Source organism: Balaenoptera musculus, chromosome 15 (genome assembly GCF_009873245.2).
Source record: "Balaenoptera musculus isolate JJ_BM4_2016_0621 chromosome 15, mBalMus1.pri.v3, whole genome shotgun sequence".
NCBI classification, from domain to species: domain Eukaryota; kingdom Metazoa; phylum Chordata; class Mammalia; order Artiodactyla; family Balaenopteridae; genus Balaenoptera; species Balaenoptera musculus.
Window position 1 is genome coordinate 82,148,401 of NC_045799.1, and position 23,413 is coordinate 82,171,813.

The 23,413-nt window shown below is 54.0% G+C and overlaps 2 protein-coding genes across 11 annotated transcripts; one reads left to right on the forward strand and one right to left on the reverse strand.

The window, feature by feature from the left end:
• Nucleotides 1-90: 90 nt before the first annotated feature.
• Nucleotides 91-15,658, forward strand: PTCD1 (pentatricopeptide repeat domain 1). Of its 8 annotated transcripts, none has more exons than XM_036825275.1 (11): nt 91-177; nt 293-394; nt 2,389-2,890; nt 4,302-4,442; nt 5,956-6,174; nt 6,934-7,035; nt 8,844-9,551; nt 10,569-10,685; nt 11,393-11,575; nt 13,271-13,445; nt 14,702-15,658. In XM_036825275.1, the coding sequence occupies exons 3-11, from the start codon at nt 2,411-2,413 to the stop codon at nt 14,950-14,952; spliced, it is 2,376 nt and encodes a 791-aa protein (XP_036681170.1). In that variant the 5' UTR covers nt 91-177; nt 293-394; nt 2,389-2,410; the 3' UTR covers nt 14,953-15,658. The 8 variants fall into 8 exon arrangements, with proteins under 8 accessions (XP_036681170.1, XP_036681167.1, XP_036681172.1 ...); XM_036825272.1 differs by having other exon boundaries at nt 293-390; XM_036825277.1 differs by having other exon boundaries at nt 293-390; nt 13,271-13,449; nt 14,699-14,863.
• Nucleotides 13,883-23,406, reverse strand: BUD31 (BUD31 homolog). 3 transcript variants are annotated; one of them, XM_036825294.1, is made up of 6 exons: nt 23,215-23,406; nt 22,053-22,182; nt 21,511-21,633; nt 16,386-16,508; nt 15,665-15,831; nt 13,883-14,124 (listed from the first exon to the last, which is right to left on the reverse strand). In XM_036825294.1, exons 3-6 carry the CDS (start codon nt 21,602-21,604, stop codon nt 14,074-14,076), a joined length of 435 nt encoding a protein of 144 aa, XP_036681189.1. In that variant the 5' UTR covers nt 21,605-21,633; nt 22,053-22,182; nt 23,215-23,406; the 3' UTR covers nt 13,883-14,073. The 3 variants fall into 3 exon arrangements, with proteins under 3 accessions (XP_036681189.1, XP_036681190.1, XP_036681191.1); XM_036825295.1 differs by lacking the exon at nt 22,053-22,182; XM_036825296.1 differs by lacking the exons at nt 22,053-22,182; nt 23,215-23,406 and adding an exon at nt 23,081-23,187.
• Nucleotides 23,407-23,413: the final 7 nt, after the last annotated feature.

The window sequence follows — 23,413 nt, forward strand, 5'->3', positions numbered from 1 at the left end:
CGCTCCGCTAGGCCCGGCTAGCAGCTCGCCGAACGCCCACCCGAAACCATGCGCGCCGGGAGTTGGCGACGCGGACTGCGCCTGCGCAAGGTCGGCCAAGGCACACTTGGGATAGGTCGTCTGGGACGCGGAGACGGGTGCGCGGCGCGGCGGCGACGGGACCGGGGGTGACGCGGGGTCAGGACTGCGGGTGACGCGAGGCGGGGCGGGGGTGCCGTGGGCTCGGCGGCCGAGGTGGAGCCGCGTTCACTGGGTCGGACCCTTGGAGTGAGTTCCTCTTTGACCCTCACAGGAGCCCGGCCTCCGGACGAAGACTGGCCAGAGGGGCAGCGAGGGTCGCAGCCAGAGTCGGAGCCGGCGGCGTCCGCTGAGGAGACCGAAGCTCTAAAGGCCGGTGTGGAGAGGGGGCGGGTCGGCCTGAGGGTCCCGGGGAGCGTCCGGGGAGGGGCTGGTTCCCCAAGGGAGGACGGCGGCCCCGTGTCTCTAATTCAGGGGTTAGTAACCCGGGCGGGTTGACGGACTTGGGGAGGAAGGAATTACACCTTTATTGTCTTAGTGTGAAATTTAGCAAGGTCTTCCGTGGCTGACCGAGTGGCGTTCGCTCTGCCCAAAACGAAGTCGCGATTGCAAATGGGGATGAGTGTAAATGATGGTTGGAGACAGAGTATCTGCAACTCCGACAAACTCTTCTCCAGTTGTCGCTGCTTGGACATGACGATAGGACTTGTTATTTAATGCTGGAAAAAGAAGCATCTATACTAATAGAGCATAAGTTTGTTTTAAAGACATTTTGGTACCTGTATCAATATCAGTAATTAAAATTCTCTGTATTTTGATTAACGTGTGTAAACCGTTTATTTAATGTGGTCACTTGAAAATTTAAAATTACATACAGGCTCGCATTACGTTTCTCTTGGAGCTTCACCAGGTACAGAATGGTAAAGGCCCTCTGCACTGGTGTCACTAGGGTGCTGGTCAAGAGAAGCTGTTTGATACCATTCATGGACTTGTGTTCAAAGCCAGCCAGTTCCAGAGCTAGTGGATCTCGCCCACCACACTGCTGCAGGGCCCCCAGCAAGTCAGTCCCCTCCCTGCACCACAGTTATTAATTTGTCCAACCTGCTGTCCCCTCTGAGGTCTTTCCACCTTCTAATATAACCAGGCCTTAAAATGTGTTCATGCTCGTTATTCTGATTTTTTTTTCTTTTTTTTTAATTCAGGGAGCTTTCTTCTCTCTTCTTTGAATGAGTTTAAGTATTCATCTGTTTGGGGGAAAAACTTTTTGTCAACTGACAGATTCCTTAAATTGGGCCGAAAGCTCTCAGAGTAGATAAAAACTTCCCCAAATTGTTTCTTAAATAACTAAAACTATTCAGATCCTCCCATCAAAGTGAGTGCATGGCTTTGTTCATAGGGGGTATTCTGATATTTTTTTATTAAAGAGTTTCAAATATGTAGACCAGGATCTCTAGCCTAACTGTTCAATAGAAGTATAATGTGAGCACGTATGTAATTTAAAATTTTTAAGTAGCCGCATTAAAGTTTAAAGATTGTGGAATCAGTCTCAAATTTTCTTTAGCCCAGTATATTGAAAGTATTATCATTTCAACATGTAAAAAAATGTGTAGTTTACCTTCTTTTTTTGTACTATAAGTCTTTGAAATCTGGTGTATAATTTATCTTTAAAGCCCATCTGCATTTAGTCTAGCCACATTTCAAGTGTGAATAGTCACATTGGACAGCACAGCTGAAGCCCATTTGTCCATGAATTTTGCAGAAGAGAAACGTTTAAGTTAACTTCCCTGTGCAGAGGCCCAGAATGCCAGTGTTTTTTCCCTAATAAATGATAATGCTATAATTTTTTGAACACCTAGTAAACCCCAGGCATTATGCTAAAAACATCTCATTTAATCCTTATGGCCTTGTGGTAAGGTGAGTGGGTCTTGCAGCTGAAGGAATTGAGGTCCAAGAAGGTCAAGTAATGGGCCCAGTCACTCAGCTCTGGCCAGGGCTCAGAGTCAGCTCTGACTTGAGTGCCCAGTCACTTAGGTCGTGGCTCAGTGATACAGATCAATAGTTTAGGTCTATCGAGTGCTCACCATGCCGCACCTGAACGCTGAGATCTGAGATTGAATCATTGCTACGGTGCTGTGTGGGCGATGTTATAGTTAACTCCGGTTTATAGCCGAGGACAGTGAGGCCAGAACAGTGAGTGCCCAGGGACTCAAGGATGGTTGTTTGGTGGAGCTGAAATCTGAACCTAACCCTAACCCTAGGCCTACTTTCTAACCTCAGGGCTCGTGCTTGTACCCACCTTCTTGGTCTTCTTTCTGCCTTTTGTGACTATGAACTCGCGTTGACTTTCACTATTTTGCTGACCTCTGCCAGGCCCTGGAGGGGAACGCCAGAGATGGACCTCGTGAGACTCTCGCGGCTCTTCTCTGGCCCCCGCCCCATGGGATGGGCCGTCCTGCAGCACCTTGACCCCCTCAGAGCCAGGTGGGCCGGAGGCCGGGAGGGGCCCACGTGGCCGAGGGCCGCAGGGCTGATTCGGCTAGTGCCAGCCCCCTTCAGCAGCTCCCTCTCTCGGCTGCCCCTCGGCCCGCGGAGCCAGAAGAACACAGGCAGCCTGAGCTCTGACCCAGGCCAGCCCAGCCCCACGGCCACCCAGGAGGAAGGGGAGGAGGAGAGCTTTGGGACTCTTTCCGACAAATACTCCTCCCGGAGAATGTTCCACAAATCGACGGCCCAGTTGTATAACCTGCGGCTCAAGGAACAGAGTGTTGAAGAAGATGAGGAAGGGGAGCTGCAGCCAGAAGCATGGCAGGGCCCGAGAAACACCCCTTACTGGTACTTCTTTCAGTGCAAACGCCTGATCAAGGAAGGAAAGGTAGGGAACCTTTGGATTCTGCTGCTCCTGGCTCCTGCTTCCGCCGTGCCGCGATATTTTGTGATGGGCCGCCCAACCTTCCAGTCATCTCTAAAGGGTGGGATGCTGAGGGCTCCTCTCTCCTCTCTGTCTTCACTCCCCCCTCGGTGCTGCACCAGGCGACCCGCCAGCCTCCTGGCTTTCAGTGCCCCCTCCTTCATGCTGGTCCCATCTTCCTCTTGCCAGCTCGGCCATCCCGTGAACTCCCCATCTGTGTATTCAGCTGCCTCCTCACCATCTCCCTTATACTTACCCTCGGTGGCCTGCAATTTTTGTTCCCAACTTTGATTTCCCTACGCTTTCTTCATCTCACTCAATGGTAACCCCATTATTCCATCCGCCCAGGCCACATGCCTTCAGGTCATCTCTGAGTCTTCTCTTTCTCTCACCAGCTCTAGCTTTAATGCCCCTGAATGCCCAGGCCTAGCCTTCTCCTCGCCCCCCTCAGCTATTACGACACTTGTCTCTGGGCTCCCCGAGGCTCTCTCCACCTCTTTCCAGGATGTGGGCTCGCAGCATGGAGCCATCCCATTAAAGCAGAGAGCAGGTGGCCTGACTTCTCTCTCCAGCTCTCCCAGTGTGTTCAGTGACACTGCAGATGTTCATTTCCTTAGGTATTGATAACGACATTCCATTTATATTTAAAAATCTCTTGGAGGTATATGTCGAAGCTTTGGTGAATGAAGTGACAGGATGTCTGAAATTTGCTTTCAAAAATTCAGTTTGCAGGAGGAGTGCAGGGTATAGATGAAACAAGATTGGCCAAATGTTAATAGGCATTGTAGTTACACTATTCTCTTTACTTTTGTGTATATTTGAGATTTCCCATAATGAAAAGTTGAGAAATAAAGAGAAGCCGGAGTCCTCACAATAGCTTATGAAGCCTGCAAGAACTGCCACCCGCCCTCCACTCCCCTTACCTCTCCGCCCGCATCTCCCCTCCTTCACTTACTCTGCTGCAGCCTCCTCTCTGCTCCCACAGCTCCCAAGCACACTCCGGCCTCAGGGCCTTTGCACTGGCTGTTCCCACAGAGAGCCACGTGGCTCCTTCCCTCACCTCCCTCAGATCTTTGTTCACCTGGGCATCGCCCCTGCCTCTCAGGGAGTTCCCCCATGGCAGTGGGACCAAGAGCTCTCAGGTGGTGGGAAACTGGTGGGCTTCCTTCCTGGCCACCGCAAAGGCCCATGGCTGCAGACCACGGGCACCAAGAGCCTGGTGGCAGAGGCCCAGGGTGGGTGTTTGTCTCCTGGGCAGGCCTGAGCTTGGTCTCAGCTAGGGTCCCCCAGCCTCAGTCTCCCTCCCTCTGCTGAGGGTCTCTGAGGCCACCCTGAGTCCCCCCCGTTGTGTCCTCCCCCCACCTCTCTTCCCCAGCTGGCCGAGGCCCTGGACCTGTTTGAGAGACAGATGCTGAAGGAGGAGCGACTCCAGCCCCTTGAGTGCAACTACACCGTGCTGATCGGGGGCTGCGGGCGGGCCGGCTACCTGAGGAAGGCCTTCCAGCTCTACAATGACGTGAGCATGGGCCTGGGGGCAGCAGGGGCCAGGCTCCGTAGAACATGGGCTTTGGGCCCCAAAAGAGCTGGGTGCAGATCCTGGATGTGTCACCTGCTAGTGCATCACCCCCTCCAGCCTCAGCTTCATCGTTCATAAAATGGAGGTGATCTCAGATAACTACGTGATGACGTGGAACGTCCTCCGGTGCCTGTCCGGGCCGTGGCAGGGCCCACCGGTCCCCTTCCTTTTCCACTGCTACTCCCAGTTAGTTTAGTTTGTGTTCCTTCTGTCTCACTCCCATCCTCACGCTACACACGGGTGCACACATGCACCTTTCTTCCAAAGCTGATCCTTTGAAAAAAGGCTTTTATTTCTCTTGGAAGATGGTTTTACTTTACATTCGCCCACCTCTGGGGTGTGTTGTATTTGTCATTCTCAGAGCCAGAAAGCTGCTTCCTTCATGAGTCGGGAAAGAGCTGTGCCTGAGAGGACCATAGACTCTAGCAGAAGTAGTCCCATCTTCTCCTGTAGCCAAGAGCTGGGAACAAACTTTATTCCAGCAAGAATTCTTGGGAGCCCTAGTCTCGTCATTTGGGCCTGGCCCCTAGTAGGTCCTTAGTACACGCTGTGGAACACGTGAACACACACGGAGCATCTGCCTATCCTTGAAGTTGGGATCACCGTCTTCCTTTTTCAGATGAGGAAACTGAGGCCTGGAGGGATGAAGTGCCATGTCTAAGGTTACCTCTCTCTCGAGAGTGCTGGACTTGGGAGTTGAGCGCAAAATGGCCTGAGAACAGGGTTCTGTACACTCTGCAAAAGCTGGTCACCTACCCACCGTCAGGTTGCCCTTCCCTGGGAAATAGCGAGTGCTTGGCTTTACCAGGAGTTTCTCAAACTCCGTCACCAGGAGGGCTTGATAACCCCAGTGTCAGCCCGGGGTTTGTGACTCAGCGGGGGTGGGGTGGGGGACTCCTGAGACGTGCTGCAGGGACGAGCTCCCGGCTGCGGCTGCTCCCGGGGCCTCTCTCCTGTGATGCTCTCCCTGTAACAGCCTTTCCAGGTGACCGTATCACCCCCATTTTTCCAATGACGAGCAACTTACGACCCCTCAGGTAGTAAACATTGGAGCTGGGGTTTGATTACCGCCCCCGTCCACCCTTTCCCAGACCAGATCCACCCCATGGATCTTAACAGTTAGGGTGGCCTGGTCGGCCACAGAGCAGGAGCGTTGGGGAGACCCTGCTGCAAAAGCACCCCAGGCCCAGGGTGGACTGCCGAGCACCATGGGGAGGACGGTTTCTTGTTTGGAGCATCTGCGGTGCGGGGTCAGTTCCCAGAGCCCCTCGGGCTGAGTCGGGTTCAGAGAGCCCAGCTCTGCGTGTCACTCGGCTCTGCGTTGTCACAGGCCCAGCTCCCAGGCCTGTGCAGTGCGGAAGCACAGCCCTCTCTAGCTTCCTCTCAGGGTGGCCGTCGCCTGTGCGTCGGGCTGATCCCAGAGCCACCTCCGAGCGTCTCCCCGTCTCCACAGATGAAGAAGCGAGACCTGGAGCCCTCAGATGCCACCTACACAGCCCTGTTCAACGTCTGCGCTGAGTCCCCCTGGAAGGACTCCGCTCTGCAGAGTGCCCTGAAGTTACGGCAGCAGCTTCAGGCCAGAAACTTCCAGCTCAACTTGAAAACGTACCACTCCCTGCTGAAGATGGCCGCCATGTGCGCAGACCTCAGGATGTGCCTGGATGTGTTTAAGGTGGGACATCCCTTCCTTCCTGCTCCCCATTCGGGGTCAGTCCCACGTGGCAGGGTGTGGGGCTGTGTTGTCTGTGTTCCTCATGCAGGAAGGTTCAGGGGCCGATGAGACAAGCCCCGTACTGGGCTCTGGGGTTCACAGGTGAAGCCCGTGAGACCCTGTTGTCAGAGGCCTGGGTCTGGCAGGCAGACAGGCCCCCAGCCCTGTGAAGGTGGTGGGTCGTGTGCAGTCCCGCCGGACGGGACTCCGCGGTGCCGTACCAGAGGGTGGGCTTCGTGGCGCTGAAGATGAGCCAGTGCTCACTGAGGGGTCGTTCCAAAGGTCCTGTAAGGCAAGTCGTGTGCCCCCACTTCACAGATGAGGAAACTGAGACCAGGGAGCATGATGCCTTGCCCACATTCGCACAGCTGGCCAGTGGTGAAGCTGGGACTTGAAGCCAGCTCTGTGCAATTCCAAAGCCTCATGTACAGGGGTTAAAAGTGGCTGCTGGGGTGGCCTTTGCGGAGAGGCTGCAGAGAAGTGACCGGGGCAGAGCCAGGAAGAGAGGCCTGGGAAGGAGAGGAGGAGGGGGTGCAGGCAGCAGTTAGCTCTGCTCAGCAGCTGGTACTGAGCTGGCCCGGAGCCGGAGTCAGGCCCCACCTCTTCGAGAGACGCAGCCCTGAGCCTGACCTGGGGTGTCTGCCCTTAGCCAGCCCCATCGGGCCTGGGCCTTGGCTCTTCTGCAGATTCTCATCCGGCCCTCTTTGTTCCCTCCCCCAGGAAATCATCCAGAAAGGACATGCGGCCACAGAGGAGACCTTCAGTTACCTGCTCATGGGCTGCATCCAGGACAAGAAAACGGGTTTCCGATATGCCCTGCAGGTCTGTCCCACCTGGCTCTGCGTCCCGTCTCTCCTGTTGCCCTGCTCGGTCCCCCTCCGTGTGCCTGTGTTGGGTGCAAGTGATGATCCTGTGTGCGCTACTTGAGCACTTGCTCCTGCCCTGTGCTGGGTGTTTTTATACTTGTGATCCTTTGGCCTTCCCAGAGCAGATGGCAGGGAGGGCGGGCACGCTGAGGAGGCGCGGCTGCTGTTCCAGTCGGGGCACGGCTGCTGTTCCAGTCGGGGCACGGCCAGCCCACGCCCTCCCACTCCGCTCGGTGGCTCTCTGTGCAGCCGGCCCAGACCTGCTGAGCTACGGTCCCTGAAGGATGTCCGACCCATCCCCCACTCAGCGTCTCTGCGTGTGGGACCCAGGAGTCAGCATTCAGTCCTGAGAGAGCCTCACGGACGTTAAAGTTGAGACACGCTGCTCTAATCCCATCTCAGCGCCCCCCTTATCAAGTGTGGAGGCGGGATTAGCACTGGTACCACAGCTGCCTCCCCAGCTCCTCAGGGGTGGGAAGGACCTGGAGCTCACCAAAAGCTCTAACTTCAGGTGCGGCCCACAGACCAGCAGCCTCAGGCTCACCTGGGGCTTGTCAGAAATGCGGGGTCTCAGCCCCACACAGGCCTCGTGCAGCCAGATCGGCATTTCAGCAAGATCCCCAGGGGGTTGGTCTGCACAGAGTTTGAGCCCCAGTGATCTGGGACAGCCCTGGACCACGTGCCTCCTCTCTGCAGACCCCCTGGAAACAGTGGCTACCGGCCATCCCCTGGTTGCTTTATAGACAGGATCTGGTTCCTCCCTCTCTTTGGCCTCGATCTGTTCTAGTGAGAAGTAGTCTGTCACGCTAGCAGCCGGTTTGTGTCATGCACTTGTTAAGCTGCCCAAGCTGGGCACCGTAGCCCCGTTTTAGAGACGAGGAGGCCGAGGCTCCGGAGGTTGAGTGACTTGCCCAACGTCTCACAGCCGCTAAGAAGCAGAGCTGCGATTTGAACCAAGAATCCCTCCTGCCACGGGATAGTGTCTGTGTCCATGATAAACCTCAGTTCTGTCAGCGTTCCCCATGGAGGTGGCTTCCCAGACCCTTGCCCTCCTCAGGACCCTGTCTGGTGGGCCGCGGCCCTCTTGCGTGTGGCACCCACCTGGGCCTGGCCGGCCCTGACTCGTAGGCACACTTGACGTGAGCTCCTGGCTGCTGCCCGTGGCCTCCCACCGAGCCTCGTGGGGCATCTCGTGGCATCTTGGTGTCAGAGTGACTGCAGGTGGTCAGACTGCCCCCTTGAGAACACACAAGTGTGCTAGACTCCTCGCTGAGGGGTGAAAACGACCTCAGCTCGAGGGGAGACGGGCCTGCCCGGGCCCACAGCTTGTGGGGCGCTCTTCCCGGCGGAGGCCCCCCTCCGCCCGTGCCCACTCCGTGCTCTCGAGGAAGCTGAGGATGCCGAGTGGGGCAGGGCACACGGCAGGCACTCAGGAAGGGCAGCTGAGTCGAACCCTTAAGTCAGCCTGGACTCCTCCAGCACCTAGCCTCTCTGGCTGTCCCTCCGCAGGGGAGTAGGGAGAAGGGCCTGGGAGAGCCACATAGATGGAAGTGCGACACGGTTTGGGGGTGAACCAGAGGGGGGGAGGAGCGGCGCCCCGTGGAGGCCCCCAGGCTCTGGGGTTCTTAGTGGCCCAGAGCCTGGCGTCTTTCCCGTGTCGCCCCCGCCCCCACGTTTGCCGACTGGTTGCTGCCTCGCGCTGCCCGCTCTGCTGAGGGCTCTTCGGAGCGGGAGCCGGGGGTGAGGCCTGTCTCTCCTCGGCAGGTGTGGAGGCAGATGCTGAGCCTGGGGCTCCGGCCGAGCCGGCACGGCTACAACCTGCTGTTGGGGGCAGCTCGGGACTGCGGCCTGGGGGACCCGGCGGTGGCCTCGGCGGTGCTCCTGCGGCCCAGGGAGGAGATGGTCCTGCTCCAGCCCCCGGCAGGCGGGCGGCAGGCAAGGAGGAGAGACGGGGTCGGGGCGGACGATCGCCTGTCAGCCTGGCTGCACGTGGAGGCCCTGGAGAGGCAGCTGTTTCTAGAACCTTCTCAGGCACTTGAGGGGCCTCTGGAGCCTCAGGAGGCTGGAGCCCCCGGCAAGGCCCAGCCTGGGGTGGAAACCAAGGCGGAGGCTGACCGCGCTGTGGCCCTCCCCTCTGCGGCCCCGGAGCCGCCTCCCTGGGGGCTGGAGGCCAACCTCCTGACCCCGGGGGCGGTCCCCTCGGCTGTGGTCTCCTTTGGGACCGTGACCACTCCAGCTGACAGGCTGGCCTTGATGGGGGGCCTGGAGGGCTTCCTGGGAAAGATGGCGGAGCATGGGCTTCGGCCCGACATCAAAACCCTCACGCTGCTGGCGGAGGTGGTGGAGCCCGGCAGCGCCGCAGAGTCCTCGCTGCTGACCGTCTTGGACGCGCACCAAGTGGAGGCCGACCTGACCTTCTTCAACACGCTGATGAGGAGGAAGAGCAAGCTGGGCGACCTGGAGGGGGCGAAGGTGAGGGGCGCGGGGGGAGGCACAGGGCTCCCGGCTGGGCCCCTCCTCTCCTTCCCCCTCGGACCCTCCCCTGCCAGGTGTGTCAGCCGTTCCCGCGAGAGGGGCGCAGACTGTCCGGAGCCCCTGGTGAAAACCTGGGAATCAGGTGGTGAACCAGCCATCCTCCCCGCCCTCCCAGGGGGGGCCACCCTTCAGCCCCGCCCCCGCCTCGGGGACATCCTCACACTCACTCTGTGCTGGATTCTGTTCTGAGAGCTTCACATCCACTCGTTTCTTTACTGGCCATAGCAGGAGGCCCCGCTGTCCTGTGGCTTTCCTCGTCTCGCAGATGGCGACGTTGGGGCCCTCACGGGATTTTTGTCCATTCGTACAACGTATTTCTGTGTGATGCCCCTTTTGCCAGAAGCTCTGACCTGGGCTCTCCTGAGAGCTGACAGAGGCAGCCTCTGCCTTCAGGCCCTCAGAGCAGAGCACAGCTTTCTCTAGAGCCCCTCCCTGGGCCCCGCCCTGACCCAGCCAGGTTGAGTAGGCATCCTTTTCCTCACCTCCTGCCCGGGGGCTCCCTCGGCCCGCACTTCCCATGCTGTTGTCGGCTTTGTCTCCTGCCCTGGACCGCAGGACCGCCATCCCCTGAGGCCCCCGGTGCTCGATGGACGTCGAAGGCCCGAGTGCAGGGATGGATGGCCGGGAGAGGAGCAGAGGGGGCAGGAACGTGACGGGCATTCGAAGAAGGGATGACTTTTTACAGGCGGGCTGGAAGGCAGGGAGGACTCGCAGAGCAGCTGAATCCTGGGGAGCTGGGCCCTGAGGTGCTGACGGGACACCCGGCCCTTGAATGCTGGGCCAAGGCCGGTGCCCGGTGTGGTCGGCAGAGGGAGCCCAGGTTCCCAGGGCCTCGGAGCAGAGCCGGGCCCTGGCGCCTCCAGCATTCAGCCGCGCGTGCGGGCTTCACCAGAGAAGGCTCTTGCCAGGGTTGCTGGGCTATAGCTTACGGTGATGCCACATCTGTCCCCACAGGCACTGCTGCCAGTCCTGGCAAAGAGGGGAATCGTCCCCAACCTGCAGACATTCTGCAACCTGGCCATCGGGTGCCGCAGGCCAGGGGATGGCCTGCAGCTGCTTGCAGACATGAGGGTGAGCAGGCCCGGGCCCAGGCAGGCCCCGTGGTGCTGAAGAAGAAAGCTGGGGCAGGGGGTGTGGGGCGCGAGGGGGCCCTCCCGAACCCCCCAGGCCTCTGCCCTCAGGGTAAGCTGATGGGGGCGGGGCAGGGAGAGTGGGGTCGCTCTAGCTGCGAGTGTGGAATGGTCAGTGGCCCAATTTGGGAGAAAGGAAACCCTGGTGAGGCGCTCTAGGAATGGGCGTTGAGGGCCAGGGGTGTTACGATCGCCATGGTGGTGGCAGTGGGGTGAGATTGAGGGGTGGGGGCAGGTCTTGGCCCCAACCCTCTAGAGGGATGGAGGCCATGATGGGAGCAGGGAGGGTACCAGAATTCTCGGGGGATGGGGGTGCAGTGAACCCACAGGAGGCGGTCTCCTGCCCTGAGGTGGTTTACCGCCCAAGTCTGCTGCTTTCTGAGAACAACCCTCTACTTGCTGTCCAGGTTCTTCAGGGCTGAGAGGGCGGGGTCCTCAGCCACCTGGGATGGACCCGCCGAGTGGGGGACGTGGAGGGGGGCGTACAGCCCGTTGTTGCTACGAGGTCCTGCCCTTCTCGTCCCTGGTGGCTGGCTGGAGAGCAGGCCTGACTGGCAGGGTAGCTCCCCAAGCCCGACGTGCCACCGGTGGCCGCTCTCTCCCAGCCACCGCCATCATCTCGCTGATGGCGTGTCTGTGATGTTGCAGAAATCCCAGATGACCCCCAACGCCCACATCTACAGCACCCTCATCAACGCGGCCGTCAAGAAGCTGGACTACGCCTATCTCATCGACATCCTGAAGGACATGAGGCGGAACAGGGTCCCGGTGAATGAAGCGGTCATCCGCCAGCTGGAGTTCGCAGCCCAGTACCCACCCACCTTCGACCGGGTAAGTGCGCCAAGCTCTAACGTGCCCGTCGTCTCCCTAACCAGCGCCACCCCCCACCCCACCCAGTTCTGACCTGCTGGGATTGGCATCCTTTTGCTTTAAACCGTCGGTGGCTTCCCTTGGGGAAAATCCCAAACTCCTCAGACCACGGCCTGCGAGCCCCTGTTCACGTGGCTCATTTCATCTTAGGCCACTCCTCCCTCGGTGCACTGTCAGTCCCACGGCCTCTTCCCTGCCTCGGGGTTTTTGTATTCCCTCCACCTTGAATAGGCTGCCCAGCTTTTCACAAGGCTGTGGTTCCTTCTCATCTGGTAGGTGTCGGCTCAGATGGCTCTTTCTCAGAGGTGCCCTGCTGGCGGCCCCCATACAAGCACTATTCCTTTTCACCACGTTTCACAGTCGGTAATTACACGCACACGTGTGTGACTCTTGCCTTGAGGAGATTGTAAAAGCCCCTAGAGGTGGAGACTGTCTGCCTTGCTCACCTGGGTCCCTGGTGCCTGCCTGTCGTCCGGCGCCCAGCGTAGATTGTTGTTTGTCGAGTGAATGGGGACGGCAGGAGGGCAGCGACAGAATCTGATTTGTAACGGCCACTTCTCTCCTTGCTGTTCCGCGGATATCAGGCTCCGGGGCTTTGGTTTTTTAGGTCCGCTGAGTCAGACCCTGTGCTGAGCACCTCCAGAGCAGCTGTGGCCTGACCTGGAGGGTGACAAGTCGGCCAGGACACACCAAGCCAGGGGACGTGGGGTCAGGGACGGCTGTGCAGGGGGGATGCTTGAAGGCTTAGTAAGAGCTAGTGAGACAGCGGTGGAGAGTATGCCGGAGGGCATAGCTGGGCATCTTTGAACAGCTGATTGTTAGTCCTATCTTACTGATGCCTCAGAGTTCTTTAAATATTCTGGACACTAGTCTTTTGTTGGTTCCATGTTGCAAGAGTCTTCCGGTTGGGGGGTTGTCTCTTCACTGTGCAGGGCCCACTAGGGGTCTCCTCAGGTTCAGTCAATAGTCACCAAACTACCAGAAGCCTAAAGCTTATTGTATTCAGCCATACGTTCATACTCCCTTATGGTGGACTTACTTCTATTTGTGATCATCAGGTTTTTGCTTCACGTACTTTCAGGCTCTGTTAGGTACAAGTTTAGAATTGTTAAACCTTTTGAACCAACCCTTTTATCATCATGTAGTAACGGTCTCTACCTCCTACGTTTTGTCTGTTTTTTCTCTGGTCTTCTCTGTGTTCCTCTATCAGCTTTCTCCTGGTGTCTGCCTGGCACGTCTCGTTTCCTTTCCTTCTTCCCTCCTCTCCTGAGACCTCTGCAGCAGTGCTGAGATGACAGTCAGAGGGAGGCAATGCCTGTGCCTGTGGAGGCACAGCTGGTGGCGCCCAGCGATTCCAGCTGTGCGGGGCTGGGGCGCCACGCCTGGGTATAGGAGCACAGCAGCACAGACTCAGGAAGGGTTGTAGCAGATGAGAGAGAATCTGGGTCTGCCCCATGGTACAACTTTGTTTCTTACCGTACACTGCTCGGTGTTGAGCAGCTTTTCTGCCCTCTCCCTTTGACCAACTGGAAGCAAGAACAGCTTCCCTGAGCCCTGAGCCAGCTGCCATGGTTTGGGGTCAGCGGTAGGTAGCATGCAGTGAGTCTAATCGTGGCCCCTCTTGAGCCTTGGAACCCCACGCTTTTCCAATTACAGTACAAAGGGAGAAACACCTACCTGGAGAAGATTGATGGCTTCCGAGCTTATTATAAGCAGTGGCTGAAAATGATGCCAGCAGAGGAAACCCCCCACCCGTGGCAGAAGTTCCGGACCAAACCAAAGGGAGACCAGGACACCGTCACTGTGGCCGATGTGGACAGAGGCCCTGGGGGCAGGTGATGGGGAGACCCTGGGGGACCTCCAGCAGAGCTGGAACAAAGTGCATGGCCTTCACATGGCTCTGTGGGAGCCCCAAGAGTCCCTTTCATATTCAAGACACGTGAACGTGCCGGTGTAGCTGCAAGCTTGAGGGAAAGGTCTGGTCCACAGTAAGAGCTGCAGCTTTTTGCAGGCATTGGTCTGAGGTGCCCAACAAGTTCATGGCAAGTCCAAGAGCAGCTTGGGCCACCTTGGTATGTCATCTCAGGCCATCCTCGCCCGAGAGGTTGCCACCCCCATCACTGATGAGGAAAGTAAGTGCTCAAGGTCACACAGCACCTGTGAGGTGGAGTTAGGATCACGCCTTAAGGGCGACTGGTCTCCAGGGCTTGGCGCTGTCCCACTGGGTTCCACAGACTGCTGGCTCTGAAAGAAGGCAGGCAGGACCCAAAAGGTTTAAGAGTTTTATTTCTACAAATCACAGCTGATGAACACCAAAGCCTTCACATGTAGAGACCATGCTCCTACTTGGGCCTGGGGAACTGCTCTGAGGAAGAGCTGCTCCCAGGAAAGGGTGGCGTGACAGGCAGAAACCTGCGCAGTCCAGAGTCCAGGGCGGAGGGGGGTCGGGCCCGACGGCCTCAGCCAGAGCAGCCCCGGCAGCCGCAGTGCGTGCACTCGATGATCCGACCCTGCAAACAGAGGACAGCTGAGACCCCGCGCCCCTGCCACAGGCCACACGCCCACACGCAGGAATCCTCCTGCGGGAAGGGTGGCCACGGGACATCCACTCCCCACAGGACACTCCTCAGAAACCCTCCACGACAGTGCTGGATGGGGACATTTCGGTTCCCTCGTGAAGATGGAAACAGCTGCTGTTGACACTGCAGTTACCATCTCTATGTGGATTTAATTTATGCAAATTCAGTGTACACACTTGCTCCCAAAAAAGGAAAAAAAAAAAATCTGTGTGAGTGATTCTTGTTATTCTGCAAAGCAAGCAGGGCACACCTACAGTGAGCTGGGGGTGGGTCTGCTACCGCTCAGGGGGCTCAGCGCCAGGGGCCTCAGGGCCTCCTCTGGGCTGGGGAACTTTCCACTGTGGCTCGGGAAGAAGAACAGTGTGTACTTGAATCTGTGTGGCAGCGGAACAGTCTTGTCCCCCAGGCCAGGTGTGGCCTAGTGTCTGGCCGGGGGTGGGGGGGCCGCCCAGCAGACAAAAGGCCCCAGCGCAATGGTGTTTATTTTCCTTTTTCTTCTTTTTTGGAGGAGCAAGACTCTGGTCTAAGGAAACAAGATCTGATGGTGAAACCCAGCTAAATCTGAAGCAGGCTCTGTTCCGGCCACAGGTCTGGGGCGGCAGCCCCGGCGAGACATCACCACGGAACCCCGGGGCTCTCGCAGGAGCAGGGCTTCTGCTGCTCTGCTACCCCTCCTGCCCCCGCCGGAGGCCAGCACCAGAGCCGCCCCTCAGGAGGCAGCCCATGCTCGCTCTCCACTGCTCCCATGCCCGTCCTTGAGCTTCCAGATGGTTCAGGGGGACAGAGCTGCCTGCTGAGCTAAAGCCCTTGGCCCAGAGCCGAAGCCCTACAAGCTGTAACTAGTGCTGCAGCGTGAAGGGACCTTGTGACGAGGGACTGTGTGAAAGAAGACATCTGGCCTGACCTCCCAGCGGGGCCCACGGCGGTCAGCCGAGGGGCCGCGCTCAAAGGCCACTAACGGCCAACAGCCCAGCAACCCTTCCCTGCCTCCTGCGGCTCCACTTCAGAGGCGTCTGTGCGTGGAGCTGAGCTACTGCACCCCCAGCCGTGTTCCCCAGCCGCCCAGGAAGTGCTGGCAGGAGACGCGGTGATGCTAACATTGAAGTGTCACTGGGAGGAAAAGGAGGCCTGGAAAAAAGGGCGGCTGAAGGGCAAGCACTGGAGGGAAAGGGACAAGCTCCTGCCGACTGGCCCACCCTCCCGGCCACCCTGGGGGTGGGTATCATCACCCCCATTTGGTTAAGTGAGGAAAGGAGCCCAATAACTTGCCCAAAGGAGGAGGTGGGACTGGCCCCCAGATGCAAGATCATTACTGCCAAACTCCCTGGCATGGATTCCTGACCAGAGGGTCTCTCTCCTGGCGGGATGGCCAACCACAAAACAACAACATAAAACCCCTTGTGGTCAACTAGGGCAGAATCCTGACAGTAACATCACACCCAGTCAGACATGACGGGGGTGGAGACATTACCACTTCCAGCTTGCTTTTGGGGACCCGGCAAATGCAGTTTGTCCCAAAATTGGTGTCCCGTGTCTGAATGCACCGCAGGCAGCATAGGTTCTCATATCCCTGCTTTTTCCATTTTGCGATCAGGTTTTTATCTGCATAGCCTTCTTTAATACAGTATTCATACAGTTCTGTCAAAAAGATGGGGAAAGGGCATCAGACCATAGTATAACAAAGCTCCCCCCACCCCTGGCCCATCACTACCCACCCTTAAAAAGAGTATTTAGCCTGGGGCTTCCCTGGTGGTGCAGTGGTTAAGAATCCGCCTGCCAATGCAGGGGACACGGGTTCGAGCCCTGGTCTGGGAAGATCCCACATGCCGCGGGGCAACTAAGCCCATGCGCCACAACTACTGAGCCTGTGCTCTAGAGCCCGCGAGTCACAACTACTGAAGGCCACGCACCTAGAGCCCATTCTCTGTAACAAGAGAAGCCACCGCAATGAGAAGCCTGCGCACAGCAACAAAGAGTAGCCCCCACTCGCCACAACTAGAGAAAGCCCGTGCACAGCAACGAACACCCAATGCAGCCAAAAATTAAAAAAAAAAAAAGTAGCCAATGTTGGCCTGGCTCCTTTCCTTTTTTTGGTGGTAAGAAACATGATGACACTTGCTGAGGTTTCATGAATTAAATAAATCTGAAAGCTACTCAAGTTGGGAAGGTCAAGAGAGAATTTGGCCAATTACCTCTGCTTATGGCTTTCCGCTTGTAGAAGAGGTCAAAAATATAGCGGGTTTTCTGGTGATGGATCCTAAAGATGGGCCACAGAGATTCCACTTTCCTCTTTCCCTCGTGAGGTTCTGTTTCAGCTGGAGAGAAAACACATGTGTTTGTTTTTTGGGGGATAGGGTAGTCTGCATAGGATATAGTGTTTTTTTTTAATAAGTAGGGATAAAGAATAAATACTTTGTACCCACTAGGATGGCTATAATCAAAATGACAAGACAGTAATAAATGTTGGCGAGGATGTGGAGAAATCAGAATCCTCATACACTGCTGGTAGGAATGTAACATGATGCAGCTGCTATGGAAAAGTCTGGCAATTCCTCAGGAAGTTAAACAGAGTAACCATATGACCCAGGAGTTCCACTCCTAGGTATATACCCAAGAGAACTGAAAATGCACTTGCACACAAAAACCTGTACATGAATGTTCATGGTAGCCAAAAAGTAGAAATCACCCCAGCATCTATCAACTGATGAATGGTTAAAATGTAATCTATCCACATGATGGAATATTTTTCAGTTATAAAAAGTAATGAAGTACTCACACATGCCACAACATGGATGACTGTTGAACACGTTATGCTCAGTGAAAGAAACCAGTCCTCACAGAGCGCCTATTGTATGACTCTGTCTATACAGACAGAAAGTAGATTAGTGGTTGCCTAGATCAGGGAGACCCCTGCTAAAGGGGATGGGGTTTCTCTGCGGGGTGATAAATACTGTAAAACTGACCATGGTGATGGTTGCCTAACTCTGTGAACACACTAAACGGTGCTTAACTGAATACTTTAAAAGGCTGAATTTTACAGCATATGATTTAAGGCTCATTAGGACTGTTTTTTTTTTTTTAAAGACAAAGCAAAAGGTAAGCCACATGACTTAAACATTAATTGCTTTAAATTAAAAATGCCTTTTAAATTAGATAAATTAGAAAGCAAAGGTTTTAAAAAATCAAAGACAACCTCTGTTAATACCCGGGTCTCTATCCTTCCAGACCTATTTCTCCAGCATAATAATTTCTCAAGATAATTCTGGACCTACAGATGGGCATACTAATAATCTTTTAAGGCACCTCTAATTTCATTTCCCAACCAAAATCGTTTAGGGAAAAAAGAAAAAAAAAAAAAAAGACAAGTCTGAAAGTTCTTAGCATGGCGAGCCTGCAGGAAATAATGGCTCTATCAAGACATGTAGGATCAGGTAGCAGCTTGCACCTGCCAAAAGGCAAGTCTTTCTCTTAGCATTACAAGCTGATCTTTGTCACCTCTTCTTGGTTTTTAGGGCAGAGGAGAAAGGTGAGAAGGGTTAAGAAACCTATACCTCCATTTCTCCAACACCGAGGCTGTTCTATTACCTAGAATTTGTAATTCAGCTCAATAAACAGGATTCTGTGATCCAAGTAAAAGGTGTTGAGGACTTAGCAACACTGCGTGTCTGCTATGGGCGAGGCCATGCTCCAGGTGCCCAAGATACGGCAGTGGGCAAGACACAGAAACCACAGAGCCATGATCTGAGAGGGAAGCAGATCCGCCCCTGGTGGTTAAGTGGTAACGGCCACAGAAAAGAAGGGAACAAGGAAGGGGATGGCGAGCAGGGAAAGAGGGGGACTGCCACTTTATACTAGTCATCAAAGGAGACATCCACTCAGAGACCTTAAGAAACAAGACGTGCAAGGTGGGCTGGGGGGGGTGGGCAAAATGGGTGAAGGTGGTCAAGGGTACAAACTTCCAGTTATAAATAAGACCTGGGGAATCTATAGCATGGTGACTATAAAGTTAATGATACTGTATTGTACATTTGAAACTTGCTATGAAAGTAGATCTTAAAAGTTCTTATAAGAAAACAACTATGTGAGGTGATGGGTGTTCACGAAACTTGTGGTAATAATTTCACAATATAGTCATATATAAAATCATGTTGTACACCTAAAACAATACACTGTATGTCAATTATATCTCAATTTAAAAGAAAAAGGGAAAAGAGGGGCAAACATGTTTACAAGGCAGAGCCAACAGCAATGAAAGGCCTTGAGGTGGGACTGTAGCTGCGGGTCAAGGGGCAGCAGTGTGGCTGGGGGAGGGGGGAGGGGGGGAGGGGACGGAGTTCAAGGGGTGCGGGGAGAGTGTGCCTGACGTGGAAGGCCACAGAAGGACTTGGCTTTGCTCTGATCGGGGGATGAACCACCGCAGGGCCCTGAGCAGAGGGTGATGTGATCTGACGTACAACCTCAAGCCCTCACCCTGGCGGCCCCGTGGAGAAGACTGCAGGGCGAGCGGAAGCACGAGGCTGCTGCAGGCACCCAGGTGACAGGTGAGGGTGGCCTGGACCAGGTGGTGGGGTGGAGGGGCTAAAAGGAGGCGGATTTTAGATGCGTGAATTCTCTAAGGTTTCAATAAGGATAACTTCAAACATACACAAAAGAGGGCTTCCCTGGTGGCGCAGTGGTTGAGAATCTGCCTGCCAATGCAGGGGACGCGGGTTCGAGCCCTGGTCTGGGAAGATCCCACATGCCGCGGAGCAGCTGGGCCCGTGAGCCACAATTACTGAGCCTGCGCGTCTGGAGCCTGTGCTCCGCAACAAGAGAGGCCGCGATAGTGAGAGGCCCGCGCACTGCGATGAAGAGTGGCCCCCGCTTGCCGCAACTAGAGAAAGCCCTCGCACAGAAACGAAGACCCAACACAGCCAAAAATAAATAACTTAATTAAAAAAAAAAAAAAAAAACATACACAAAAGAAAACAGTATGTTGAACTCCCAAGTACCTTCCACCCAGCTTCAACAATTAACATTCAGGTATTTGTATTTCATCTGGTTCTCCCTACTTTTAGGAGTTGGGGGAACTGGAGTATTTTAAAATGAAACTTCTAGTGTTGAGTCAAGGCTGGAGAAGACATTTGTTCACCAGAGTCGAGAGTGTTTCGGAAAGCCACGTGACTAGATGGGATGACTGAGGGAAGGGGGGGTGGGGGCCATGGAGCTCCTCAGGCTGCCATCCTGGAGCTGGAACCTTCCTGTGCTTCTGAGTCATCTCTCAACATTTTAATCGTAGCATCACCCACATTTTAAAAATTTCTTTTTGGACCCATTTTCACAAGGTCACGTGAACATTCTTGGATATCATTTTGTACAGGTTCGCACACACAGTAGAAGGCAGCTTTCAGTGGGCGATGTGGAGTCCTGCCGCTAGGAGGGTATGAAAAGAGGCCAGAGGTAGGGGACACTGTGGCACAGACGAGACTTAGGTTTCTGCCTCTTTGCTAATGCCCCAAACTGCCTATTAACTTCAAATTTCAATTAGTTTAAAGTACTTGTAAAAGCAAAGTTATTTACAAGTCCTCGTTACAGCCCACGGAGATAGTGCCGTTATTTCTCCGTCACCCATAAAACCCCTGCCACACATAACTTCCCCCATCTCTGCCCCTTAGTCCCTATAAGCAGGCTCTTTTTGTTCGGGGACTTACAGGGCAACAGTGGCTATACAAAAACTTGAGTAGCAAGCTAAGAGACATACAAAGAGCTGGGCAGTTGTGCTGAGCTAGGAAATAACAGGGACAAACTAGGAGAATACAGGAATTTTCCTTCCTAAGATAAGAGGACCAACTGCTTCAATAAGTGTGAGTTGTCCTGTAAATGGCCCTCAGATCAGAAGGACAGGCCTGGCAAGGCCACTGGCTTTGGGCCTTTGTGGGCCCAAGGCTCCTCCATGGCCTAGGAGTGTGGCCGCAGATCCCACAGGCAAAACTTGCGCGGAAGGCTACAAACTGGAGGCTGGCAGCCTCCACCAGCCTGAAGGCCGGCTTTGTTTGGCTCCTCCCACAGACACTTTTAAGTCTGAATTTTAAATTAGAAGAGTTCACACAGAAAAGCTGAATTTCTGCTTATCTTGGAAAAAGAAAAACACTCAGCAAATCTGGCAAAGCTGAGGCTGCATCCCACATGGTAAATGGCCCTGGGTGAGTAGCAGCTTCTCCCCACCCCCAGAGCTCCCTACTGTTCCCAACACTAAAGCCAGCTCTGGTACCACCTGCCATCCACTCTGTTTTCTTTATAGTGGAAGCGAGAGCAACATGAAACTAGGTCTTAAAACCTGTGTATCAAAAATGGGAAAGCAGAGAAGAACTATATGTTTAAATAAAAACAAGAGAAAGAATACTTCTTTTGACGGTAAAGAATATCACATCTAAATGCTCTCCCTCCAAAAAGTCACCCCTTAAAAAGAGGAAGTAGGTTTATTTGCAAAGACTCACAAAAATCTCTTCTATTACAGCAATCTCTAAGTTCCTTTATGTTGAATAAAGATCTGTTTGGGGAAGAAATCTCTCAGCCCAAAATGACCTGATTACTGCAAGTTCTGGGTATTTAATAGAAGTTACCTGCTACAGTCAGCTTCAAAGGAAGCAAAGTAACTTAACACCCACTTACTACTTATTGCTAGAGGTATGACTTCATAATAACAAAGGTTAGATTAATTACCAAAAACCTTAAAAAAAAAAAAAGATCGCTTTAAAAAGCAATTCAGTAAGTGGTTATACTGTGATAGGGCCGACAGATGCTTGTGGCTTCAGATAAAATTTCCCAAAACTGCACACTACACTGACTCACGAAGTGCAGGATCACACAACATTTAGAGGGAAGTGAAGACGGTGCATTCTGGAAAACTGGTAGATGATGTGAAAACAAAGTGATGATGAAAACAGAGACTCACAAGAAAAATATGAATAAAAATGTTTCAGAAAATTTGGAAGTGAAAAAGAACAGGCTTTCCCAAGTAAATATGTTTTGTATGATTTTAAATATACCTCTAACCAACACAGCAAATAATTATAGGTAGACTACTTGATCTATACTCCCTAAAGCTCTTATATTCAAAAACATTTTTGAGGACCTTTTCATTTGTATTATCTTACTTTCTGGCATTTATAGTATTCCTATCAGTTAATAAGCAAACAAAACATGTCAGTGTCAGGAGGCCACAGTGGTACAGCCTGTCTCTTCCCATTTATCCTTGCATTTATGCCTGGCCCCTTGAAGTATGTAAGCCTGTGACCCTTGGACACAGCCCACTCAGACAGGAACTCCCCGACTCACCTTCTCTCATCTTTTGATCTAATTCATCCAATGTTGGCTCGATCAACTCCCAGCCATCTGGGGGAGCTTTCCGGCTTCTTTTGACTTTAGGCATTTTTTCCCCAGAAGATAATCTGCAAGGATCTGTGGGGAAAAAAATTAAACGAATTGGTTTCTGAGCCTCAGATCCCCAAAAGACTTCACAAGCCACAACTCTGGTGCACACTCATGTCCCTAAATCTGTTTCCTCATCTGTAAAGGGGGGATAATAGAATCTACTTATGGGGCCATTGTGAAGATTAATTATATGTAACATGCCTGGCATTTAATGTGTGCTTACTAGATTTTTGCTGTTATCATTAACTGACATCAACTATGAGCCTGTCCCTGTACGAGAACATAGAACAAAGAATAAGACACACACTGTCCCTGAGAAGGTGATATTCTAGCAAGGAAATACAAAGTGAAAAGGGAATTCCAACACAGTGTGAGGAAGACTATGGTTGGGAGAGCAAAGAAGATGAGTGTTTAAAAAGGATAAAGACAGTGTGAAACCAAAGTACCTTAGGGTCTGTTTCCCAAGAGTGTATGTAGCAGAAAGAAAGATCTCTGGTCTCTTCAGTTACAGGCTTAGGTTCTTGGCCAGCTGTGACTTTGGAGAGGTCACCTTCCCTCTCTGGTCCTCAATCTTGTCTATAAGACGAGGACAGTGTATTAGCCGGATGGCCAAAGTCTCTTAAACCCAACAAACACACTACATAAAGGAAAGTCATGTAAAGCCCAACAACAGACCCGTGCAAATCTACATAGCAAGTCATTTTTCAAACCGCATGGCATTTCCTAGGTGGCAAAGAACTCAGGTTAATGATCTCATCTTTAAGCACAGCGGACTTCTCTCTCCCAAGTTCATTGAGTTCCTCCCCCCTGTAGGGTGCCTGACAAGTTTATGAAGCCCCGCCCCTGCCTTTCATGAATTCTCCGTAACAACCTTACAGATGAAGATCAAACTACAAGAGGTAAACTCTGGGTCGCACACAGCTGGGAAGTGGAAGAGTCCGACTCTAATCGGGGGCTCCTGACTCCCAAATCAGTGGTCTTTGCACTTGTCTCCCCTGCTATGAAGCTAGAGACGGATGGAATCTGGTCCCTGTCCCAACGCGCAAGGGCTGGGAGGACAAAGACACGGGAATGACCACTCTATTAAGACCCAGGGAGATTCGAGGGCCTGACCCAGCCGGAGAGTCACAGGAGGCCTCCCAGGGGAGGTAACAGCTAAGAAGTAACCAGATCAAGGAGAAAGAGGTGCGGGGCCGTAAAAGAGAGGTGGTAGCGCTCGGAAGAGGCGGCGAGCGGAAAGGCGTTCGGAGGGAGGGAGGGAAGACGTTACAGCCCGGGTTGTAGGAAAGGCCCAGAGAGACGACTGCATCTGAACCGGGCTTACGAGAACAAGCAATATTTAGACAAAGTTCCAGGCGGAGAAAAAAAAGCATGGAAAATAAAGGGGGAAAAAAGTCTAGAAGCAAGGGAACCCCCCAAATCTCTCATCCCTTCGGCCGAACGAGCAAAGAGCCGCCTCCTCTCTGGAACTCACTTCGACCTCCCGGTCCAGAGGCCCGAACCCGTCCCAGTTCAGCTGTTCAGATCGCCCTTCTGGGCCAATGCAGACCTCCGATCCCTGGCCCCAGCAGTCACCAAGGTACTCGAGAACAGAGGAGAAACACTCACCACGTCCTCCGTCGCCGTCGGACGCCCCTTCTCTATCGCCTGCCTCTGCTTCCGAAGTTATCCCTTCAGGATGAGGTTCTCGCGGAGCCCCGCCCCACCTAGCGCGGAAATTTCGTTATCTTAGGTGTCCGCAGCTCTGACTGTACAGAATTCCAGGGCCGCTGTCGCCTTTTGCCCTCACTTCCCGGGCGGTGACTGG